The sequence below is a fragment of the Fundulus heteroclitus genome, chromosome 21 (assembly GCF_011125445.2).
Source record: "Fundulus heteroclitus isolate FHET01 chromosome 21, MU-UCD_Fhet_4.1, whole genome shotgun sequence".
Taxonomy (NCBI): Eukaryota; Metazoa; Chordata; class Actinopteri; order Cyprinodontiformes; family Fundulidae; genus Fundulus; species Fundulus heteroclitus.
This window is the reverse complement of record NC_046381.1, coordinates 19,082,617-19,093,107: the sequence shown is the minus strand read 5'-3', so window position 1 is coordinate 19,093,107 and position 10,491 is coordinate 19,082,617. Positions and strand designations below refer to the sequence as shown.

Below are 10,491 nucleotides of genomic sequence, written 5' to 3'. Positions count from 1 at the left end.
AGTTGATAAAGGCCCCAGGTTAGGTGTCGAAACGTTTTCAGACAGAACTGAGCTAAAGTCCGGTTGCCTCCCATTTAGGCCTGTTTGCTGTTGTGATGACCCGCATAACTGAGAATTTGCGCAGTCAAGAATGATGGTGGTAAAAGAAAGAAAACTCACTGTTGGAGAAGTACAATAAAGAGAATCCACTCGGGCTGAACAAGGGTCAATCCAGGTGCCCAGCGGTCGTTAGGGAATAATTTCAATAAAGAGACATTATGAGTCCTTCCATCACAAATTTAATTGTATGGAGGCTGCTAAGGATTGCACACTTTTTTTTCTCCTGCATTGTTTACATTTTGATCACTGCTGCACTTTTACATTGTAAATGTAGCGTTATTCCACCTGGAATCTCACTATACTCTTATAAGCTGTATGCAACCAAATTTTGTTCTGTATGCACCCTGTACATACAAAATGTCAATAAAGTTGTCTAAGTCTAAGTCTAAACCGTGCAAAGACTTTAACTGAAGCTGGGTGAAAATCGGGTGAAAATAAAGTTGAGCTCTCCAGCTACAAACCCACCATTAAGTATGGTGGAGGATCTGTGATGCTGTGGGCCTGCCACTTTTTGTTCAAAACAGCGTGGGCAATTATAATTTTTCCCACGTCATTCAGATATCAAACGTTCCCAGAGTTGATGTTTAATCTGCCAGGTTTGTATTTAACATTCGTCTTCTTCCCGTTTCTTTTCAGAAGCCGAAGAGAGAAAACACGGAACCCTCTCAGGGGTAAAGCGGAGACAGACAACATAATTAAGACTTTCTTTAACTTTCTCTGTCCATGATCAGCTGGCATCTAAAGCCTGCTTAGGAAGGGATTTGTCCCGACACAATCAGCCTTGCCCCTGATGCTGTTCTATTCACAGGGATTCCCATTCTTACCCCTGCCTCACTCCCTAATCCAGTGGAAACCCAATTAGCTCCCACTCCAGCAGACAGGAAGAGGTAGAATGACAGATTTTATTCAAATGGACGTTTTTTTTTTTTTTTTGGAAACACTTGGCTGTTAGATGGGGTTAGATAATGTATGATACCGGATTTCCCGTTTCGGCTGCGTGAACACAAAGCCCTTTAGGAACAAGGCCTCGCCAATTAAGTGCTTTTTGGACACCGGGTCCCAGCGATGATGTAAGACGGGAGTCGAACTAGAACCACCAGAGGGGGACAAAGTCTGTCAGCAACAAGGTGCCAGGTTGAGAGAAGAAAAGCCTGGGTTGCAGGTTGCAGCAGGGGGTTGAAGGCCAAATTGTAGAAGGTATCTGCAGATTGCTTTAAAGCTGGAAAGGGCTGAAATATTGAGTGGTGAGTTCTTCTTTTTTTTTTTTTTTTTTACCAGGATCTCTAAAGAAAATCAGATGGGATTTATTTCTCACCAAATGTGTCTGGAATAAACTTAGTGGTGTTAGTGTGTTGGGGTATTAGTGCTCTAAAAAGGCTGGAATTAGCACCTTAAAACTTAACTGTCAAGTTTAACTCCATCTAACATCTCAGGTTTTGTTGATTCTTCAGGTGATTTTGTAATGTGAGCGGGTTTCCAACCACTGGGGGGGGGGGGGGGCATGATGGCTGGTGCATAAGGTGTGAAGGGCCCTGCCCAGCATAGCACTTAGCAGCCTGTAGAACATCAGAAAGTACCCAAACACGCTTGTGAATGGGTTGGCCTCGTCAGTCGCTGCTTCCACGCATGCTAAGAAGCTCCTCCAGGGTGGGGGGCGGTCTCCAGCCTCCCCATGGGAGCTCCTTTTTAATCCAACTTGTTTTCACTGGCTTGCTGGGTAGCAAGACATTACACATTAGCACTACATTAACTTCAACAAAGGAGTTGCATTCCCGAAACCTTGGTCTTTGAGCACTGGATGACATTCTGCACGGTCCCCGGAGAGCCCCACCCAACCTGACCCCTCGCTGTGAAATACAACCTTGCTCTCAGTTCAAAAGTCGAATGATCAGGAAGCCTATAATTAAAGCATCCTTTAATATTTAATTACTTTTCAAAGTCTAAATTAAATGGACTCTTGCCTTTTTAGAGTGGGAGAAACCTCCTAAGAATAAAAGAGCCTTCCTCTTGTTCTGCTAAATCCTTGCTATTAAAATGTCTAAATCCTAACATGTGGAAACCTGTTCAGATTTTTCCATTCGGTTGAATTCCTAAAGCGATCACTTTTAGTTACAGTTTTTCAACCACAGAACACGTCATTGTCAGTTTATTTTGTCAATTGCTACTCCGTTCAGAGTGCATGTGTTAGTATTGGCCCTGCTTTTAAACAATGTCCTCCAAAGGTGTGTACCAGCATTCTGTATAGCAGCAGCAAAAGAGAAATATGTGAGAACAATGCATGGATTTCAAGAAATTCTAGCGACACTGAAACACTTGAAAGTCACCCACGAAGACCAGGATATCAGAGATTTTCAGCTGTCAGTTCTGCAGCTGGACTCGTGGGGTTTTGCTCTGCGTGGATAGTTGGCTTGGCTTTAAAACAGGCTCCTTGGATGGGACCCACCTTGGTTGATAATTACAACCCATATCGACAACAGCCTACAGGATCCAGCTGGATCTCCAGCGTGTGCTAAGAAAATCTGTTCAAATGAAGCAACGCATCTGGGACCCATTGGACCTTTCGCCTAGAGTTGTGCTGCATCAAACCAATATAATCAGCATTTTATTTGGCATTGCAGCATACAGGCCAATGAAATGTGTCCCCTGCATTAAACCCATCCCTTGTGGGGGAGCAGGGGTCCACTGTGCAGAGCCCCAGGAGCATCCTGGGCCTGAGGGTTTTCCTCAGGGACCCAGAGTAACAGATTTGAAGATTTATATACGTACTGTGAAGAACCTGGTAGGTTGTAAGTATAAAACAGGGTAGGCAAGAATAAGCTTTGCTTCAGCCTATTCCTTTTCTTGGTAAATTGTGGGTTTGTTTGTTTTTTGTTGTTTCTTTTACTGTTTTCTGTGTTTAGTGATGGATAATTTACCAAAAATAAAGTATATATATATATATATATATATATATATATATATATATATATATATATATATATATATATATATATATATATATATATATATATGAAATTAGTGCACATACGTTTTTACCATTGTGTGTATCTGCATGCTTCACTTTTCTGCTGGTGTGCCTGCATTTTCCCACTGAGGGACAATAAACAATATTCCTATTTTATTATTTTTTCCTCTTAAATTATACCTTTTTATTGTTTGTTTTATTTTGTCCAGTATAGTGAATTCTTAAAGTAAAAATTTTTCACTTAAAACAGGGGTGTTATCCTCAGCATACATTTGTAAATGGGGAAAAATACACACTCGGAATTATAACGGATTAAACCTTCTAGCGTTTGTATATTAGCCAAACCTTTTGTATATTGCTCACCAAAAATTGTTGATTAGCTTTAATCGAGATTACTGATGTGTCCTGTACCTCATCCCACCCCCCACCCCCCCCTCCACACACACCCCCACCCCGCATGCGCTCTACTGTTTCACCTCTGAACAAGTATCACCTGTAAAGAGTTTGCTTTATTGTTTTAAAGTTAAAAGGGTTTAATTTGAACGACACATTATGTGGGTAAAGACTGTCATTCATCCAGGATATGGCATATACAAGATTAAAATAAAATAATTGGGATTAGGTGTGGGGGAAGTTCCAAGCTTAAAAAAAAAAATCCCAAAAAATCCAAACCAAAAAATGATATTTGTACATATTTTATTGAAATCCTGGAGTGTGAACGTCCAAGGCGTTGCTCCAAAAGCCACCCTAACATCTGTGCGCTGAAGTGATTTGTTGATTTTATCATATGAGTATTTTACTGTCGTTCTCTGTCCCTTTTTTTTTGTACACAAACCCTCTCCTGCCCCCCGGGGCGATCAGCCACTCTGCGCTCAGATAACGCGCCATGCCCCTCCGCCTCCCCCTCCCCTCGGTTACGCATCAGGATTTACATGAAACTGTTAATTGTTTGCTCTTCAAATAGTCAGCCTGGAGCCAGCAGTCTTCCCAGAAGTTAAGGACCGACTCTCCCTCATCCCTCCCTCCCCCCCCCCCTCCTCCTCCTCTCTTTCTCGCTCCCGGCCGATCACTCTGCCCCTCTCCAGGGTTGCATCAACATGACAAAGCACTGGCCGGAGCAGAGCCTCCTGGCACCAGCCGCTCTGTTCCACAGGGGAGAACATCGCGACAATCAACTTGACTTCTGCAGAAATGTGCAGCGGGGCTTTCCTTCCTGCGGTCTAGCCCAGCAGCAGCAGCAGCAACTGGGTGAGATGGCTCCACAGCAGCAGCAGCAGCAGCCCTCTGCGCGCACCGAGCACCCCGGCGGTGCCTCCGGGCTCACGGGTCAAGCCACGCCAGCGCACCCGTCCTACCCGGACGGCGAGGACGCCAACGCCAAGCTGCGGGACGTAACGCAGGCGACGTGGAGGTCTGAACCGGAGAGAAGCGTTTCCTGCGGTGGGAAGAAGAAGAACTACCAGCGGTATCCCAAACCGCCTTACTCTTACCTGGCTATGATCGCCATGGTCATCCAGCGGTCCCCAGAGAAGAAGCTTACGCTGTCGGAGGTAAATGATCTTAAGTACGAACAGAGCTATTATTATTTTTTTGGATACTTATTGCGCCTTTTACGCACGGCTGCAAAAGCCTTTGCGTCTTAATCACTGGAGGGTTCTTTAAGTTGCACCGAAAACACGCAGGGCCATCGTTTACATTGAAAGACGTGACACTAAACAGTCACCCCGGTGTGACACTTGGGTGACCACCACTCCTGCCACTCTTGGTTTGCTTTGATAAGCTCGGACAGCAGCGAAGCCAGACACTGATCTGTATCAGAGCACAGATAAGATACACACGACATGCTTTTTGTTTGACTTATTTTGGAATACAGATGAATCATAATTACTACAACTACTATCACTGTTGGCGAATCAGTGTCATTTTTTTAGGAGCAAAAGAGAGACAGACATTCCTTTTGTTGCATCAAACGTGAACTGAGGTGGCTTTGCTGTGTTTTCCAGATCCTGAAGGAGATCAGTACCCTCTTTCCATTTTTCAAAGGGAACTACAAAGGGTGGCGGGATTCTGTGCGACACAACCTTTCCTCCTATGACTGCTTTGTTAAGGTTTGTATATTTAGACTCTCGAACACTTCAAGGGGACCCATTCTTGAGGCTGGGTGTCATGATGTTTGTCTTTGAGGGGAAACTTTGCAGCGCAGGCCTCATTTGGCGGCAGCCCAGACGTTAGAAAAACCTTTAAAATGAATGAAATGTTATTGTAGTAGCATAAACCCACAGAAATGGTTAAAGGAATCCAGCTTTTAATGGGCAGACGGTTGTTTTGCGTTAAGGAAAAACTGTTTTTAACAAAATCCCCCAGTGGCACAAATAAATGTAGCTAAAGCATTTTTTTTCTTATGTATTCTTTGACATTTTTATGCTTATTAGGAAGCTTTAATCAGTGGTCTGTGACTTCCTGAGCCCCATTTAGTTTAACCAGTAGCCACTAGACAAAAAAAACAAACAAAAACACACCAAAACTCACAATTACCGACCGGTTGTTTGGGTGGCGCATCAACAAAAGGCCTCTTTTTCCCTCTCCTACCCAAACAAATGTAGGAATAAGAATCAGAAATACTTTAATAATCCCAGAGGGAAATTGTTGAAAGAGGGAAATTGTGTGGAGATTTCACTGACCCCGACTGGGACTCTAACCAGAACCTTGTCGTGTGGTATGGGTGAGATGGAGCTTTTGCTACAGTTCTGCTACACGTAGCTTTCGTTAAATAAGGCTGAGGATTTGTGATGCTGTGGGCCTGTTTCTCACCCAAAGGCCCTGGGAACCTAATTTGGAGTCTGTGTTTGATACATCTGGAGATTTTAAATGAAATCACGGAGATCTCTACTCGTAAATAAAAAACTGGGTAGCCAATGACCAAGAACATTTCTTTTTATACATTTTGTACTGGAATTTTTTTTCACCTCTGAACAAATGTTTTCAAATTAATTGATATTTGTAAATTTTTATAAGTGAGACCATGCCACTCCCCCAAAAAAAAGGTATTTAAGGCTTCTTGCACACCTTTACTGGTGGTGGGGGGTAATAAATATGGCCGCCACTGTATGAGGGTCAACCTGTTTTTGTGTTTCACTGCCATTGTGATGGGTTTTTGTGAAACTAAGCCCATCCTGTCAGACTAGGTCAAACAATCAGGAGTCTGTCTGTCCTTTGAACTGCAGGTGCTGAAGGATCCGGGCAAACCTCAGGGAAAGGGGAACTTCTGGGCCGTGGACCTGAATCGTATTCCCCTGGAGCTTCTGAAGAGGCAGAACACGGCTGTGTCGCGCCAAGACGAGACCATCTTTGCTCAGGATCTGGCCCCCTACATCCTGCAGGGACACAGGCCGGAATCTGAGGCGCCCCCTCCTCCGGCCGAGTGTGTGACCTCTCTGCCGTCCGCGTCGCCAGGAAATCCTTCACCGTCGCAGGAGGACTTGTTCCGACCCAAGCTGGACTCGTCTTTTGCCATTGATTCCTTGCTACACAGTCTGCGACCTGCGAGCGCTTCTGGAGAAGTAGACAGGGACTGCTGGGCCGGGGCGGAGCACCCTCGGCCTTCGCCGCCCCCGCGGCCTCATTACGCCTCCTCTGCTAGCTCGGTGAGCCCCGCCTCCACCTCCTCCTCCTCCGATGAGGAATGGAAAGGTGTGTCCCACACTGGGAAGCGTTTTCCTCCTGATGGGGGAACAGGGTCTGACGGTTATGAGGACCACAGACCGCCGATGCACAAGTCTGCCAGGCGGGAGACCGTAGCGCCTCCATGGGAGCTTCCAACGTCCTACGCCAAGTATGCCCCCCCTAACGCAGTGGCCCCACCTAGCATGCGGTTCAACGGAGGCCCCTTGATGCCGCTGCACGGCGGACTGCCGCTTTACAGCTATGGCAGCTCTCCCATGACGCCCGCCCACTTCCTAGGTCACTCGTACTGGCCGATCCTCCCCGGCAGGCGGGTCTCGGTTCAACCCCCTCCTCTGCTGATGGACCTGGACAACATGCTGCAGTCTGTGCCTCCGAATAAGAGCGTGTTCGACGCGCTGCTGCCCGCCAATCAGAACCCTTACCCCCATCACCCGCCTCAGAGTCAGTACACGCTGCAGAACGGGGCTCCTCTCAACAGGTATCACCAGTACTGAGTCCTTCATGGACCAAACAAGGAACCCAAGCTGGAAATTAACTTTAAGCTCCAGACAATCTCATTTGTGGTTTCTTACTAATCGAGAAGAAGTTTTTCTGTTATTTGCCGACCATGATTTCTGTGAAAGACATAGCAACCCTGCTTTTGCCCCCAGCGAAGGGTTTCATTGAACCAAAACTACCTAAAAAAACAAAAAGCTATATGACGAAACGGATATCTACCTCAGTGTTTCAGTGAAACGTTGGACGGCTACAGCCTCTTTGCACTGCAGATCTGGTTTGCACAGTTGTTTTTAACGCCATGTCTTGAGGATCGCTGTTAAATGTGGTTGATCCACGGTGACTATTGAATGTATCTCATGTTTACTGAGTCCAAAGCTGTCCAGGAGGTTAGTTTTTTTTCCCCCCTCCTTGTTGCGTAATATTTTGGCTGTTCTTAAACGTGTTTGCTTTTGTGTGTGAGAGGTTTATTTTCTTTGTTTACAGATATTTTTTTACTGCTTGCAAGGAAAAACAAACAGAATCCGACCCATTTAGCATCATTTGATCTCAACTTTTAGGACATTCTGCACCAGTGTGGAGCTAAAAATGGTAAAAATTAGTTTCAATGGGTAAATTTTCTTGTTAGATTCTTTTTGCACTCATTTACCAAATGATCTCTGAATGTAAATCCCTTTTTAAATGTCTCCCTACCTCCACTAAAGAATGTAATGTGGCGTCCCACATTAATTTGTTCGGTACTGACCTATAGGGAACTATGCATCTGAAGTTTATGCATCTATGGAGATTTCTGGAGTGAAACGGGTTTATTTTAACAGTGCTGCTCTGTGTTGCGTAGACAAATAAAATGGATGCTTTAACATTAAGATGCTGTCTTTTGAAATCTCCCACAGATTGGGTGAAATGCCTCTGAATTATTTTTAGAGTTGAAGATTTAGACAATTAAAACTTTTACACATTTAGTATTCTCATGTTTTTGTATTTCTAGGGTCACTGATTGTGAATACAGGATTGACTAACGACAATATTGCTGCTTCAGCAAAATAATTCAGTTGTTTAATACTTAGACATTTGTCTGGCCTGGTTGTCATGCATATAATTCTGGAAAAGTGTACTTTAAAAAAAAAGAAAAAATAATGATTAGCAGGATAAGTATTATTCAGAACTGCTTTACTTTGTGGAGTAGTGGCAATGTAGCAATGAAACTTGTTTAGTAAAATCACTGTACAAGTAAAACATATGTCAAGTTTCTATATAGTTTTGTTTCAAAATTCCAAGATTTTTCATACTTAAAAGTTTCTTATATATACTTTTGGCTACAAAGTATTGACCTAATTTGGTCTTCCTGTGTAATTCACAAATGATCAAATAATGATGCTTCTGATTTGATGGCGTGTCATCGGCCCATTTTGCAACCTTTATGGCCTCTGGACAATTTAAATCAGCGTTATGTCAAAACCTTTAAAATCCAGTATAGAATCTGGACTGAATTAGCCTACTATGAAAATAAAGCACATTTTGGAACTGTGACACTTCATATAATGACACCATAAACTGTGTCACGGCTTTGTTTGGCATCAAAGCTGAGCTCAGTAACCACAGATCCAGTTTAACATCCTCACATAAGATCTACAGACCAAAGAAAGCAGGGGAATGGGCTTGTACTTCTGGTGTCTGCCAATAACTCAAAAGCCACAATCACGAGTTGGGCGCTAACTTTTTTTTTGGTTTCTTGGAAATTTTATTCAATGTACATAGAAAATACACATTCCTAGAAAACTGGAAAAAAATCTTGGAACTTAAAATAGTTTTTTATCCATATTAGGAAAATTCTTAAATTTAAAATTACATAATGTGTTAGGCTTTAACACTGTAAGAACGCCTGTTGTTTTTAAGGTGTTTTAATCTGGGATTAGTTTTAGCGATGCACTGATGGGGTTTCTCCGGCACTACACCAATTTCTGGTTTTTGTTCATGTGTGACATACAATGTCCCGGTTCCATCCTTTTTTTTCTTAAGAGCTAAAAGACACAAAGGAAAAAAAACCCTTGCTGCAGCTTTTTTTGATACGACATTTTAGAATTGAATCTATTGGAAAATAATTAGAAAATTATTCCCTTATGCATCAAACTATGCACCACCAAAGTGGTGCATAGTTTCCTTTGTGATTATTCCTACTATACAGAGTCTCTGTTCAATAAACGAGAAAATAAGTGCATCAAAGTTAATGCTTCTGGTTGATGCTTTGCAGATTGAAAAACATGGTTTTAATTTTTGATACATCTAACAACTAGTGGGGAAAAAAAATTTATTTTTCAGTGTCTAACCAGACGAGTGGAAAATTGGGCAATTTCAATCTCTGGCTTGCTGATCGGTGCATTACTTACTAAGATGTTCCTGTGAGGGTATTTGATTCTGTAAGACATTTTTAAGGACACCTTTAGTCTTCAAATATTCTTAAAAACCTTCAAGGGTAGGGTAAATAGCAAAACTAAAGTTGGTAAATTCTAAAGTAAATAAAGGTTTTCAATACAAAAACTCATTTCATGTTGTGTATTATGAGCTTCTAGCGCAGATTTTTAAAGCATGACGAGTTTACCTAGATAAAACATTGGATAATACTCCTTGTCTCACCACTAGTTGAAGTTATCCTCAGATACTGTCCATTATCTGTCCTGTTTAGGGTTACTGGGAGTGCAGGCAAGCTGTTAAAGGGGGTGAGACTATTTACAGATCTTGCTGGATCTTTATTTGATACTTATCCTTACAAATGTAATCTCAAGTCCTTAATAATGAAAGCACAGCTCCTAAAGTGTACTCTATTCAACCAGAGGGAGTTTAGAAGTGCCTCCAGCTGACAGCTTCGCTGCAGGAACTTTGATTCAGGAACTTTCCAGCGCTGCGCTTTCTGCTGCTGGATTCACAGCAACAGGCCAGCAGCCGTCAGCCTCCCGCTGCTTCCCCCCTGCTGTGGCCGCTATCTCTGTATCAGCTGCCTACGCATGCCTGCACCCCCTCGCCATCCTTCCTCCCTCTGCTCATCATCATTCCTGACACCAGAGGTGGGAGGATGGGGGACGCAGCTTTAACTCCTCACTGCTTAACACGGCGCTCCCGGGTGTGGCTACCTGGCACGCATCAAGTTAGCGTCGGTGTAAAGTGTCTTTATGTGCAGAGCTAGATTTTCCCCCCATACTGTTCAACAACTACAGGTTTTTTAGTGAAAGAAAACAAAAACATTTTTTTTC

At 43.3% G+C, this 10,491-nt stretch overlaps 1 protein-coding gene across 1 annotated transcript; it reads left to right on the top strand.

Moving 5' to 3' along the window:
• The first annotated feature begins 1,203 nt into the window (after positions 1-1,203).
• Positions 1,204-7,301, top strand: foxh1 (forkhead box H1). The gene is made up of 4 exons (XM_012863178.3): positions 1,204-1,343; positions 4,150-4,614; positions 5,068-5,172; positions 6,289-7,301. Exons 2-4 carry the CDS (start codon positions 4,162-4,164, stop codon positions 7,240-7,242), a joined length of 1,512 nt encoding a protein of 503 aa, XP_012718632.2. The 5' UTR covers positions 1,204-1,343; positions 4,150-4,161; the 3' UTR covers positions 7,243-7,301.
• Positions 7,302-10,491: the final 3,190 nt, after the last annotated feature.

Bases quoted from the DNA above. Each gene is read 5' to 3' on its own strand.
- foxh1 (XM_012863178.3), top strand. From the start codon at position 4,162: ATGACAAAGCACTGGCCGGAGCAGAGCCTCCTGGCACCAGCCGCTCTG. The intron at 4,615-5,067 runs GTAAATGATCTT...TGTGTTTTCCAG, and splicing joins AGAAGCTTACGCTGTCGGAG to ATCCTGAAGGAGATCAGTAC. The intron at 5,173-6,288 runs GTTTGTATATTT...TTTGAACTGCAG, and splicing joins CCTATGACTGCTTTGTTAAG to GTGCTGAAGGATCCGGGCAA.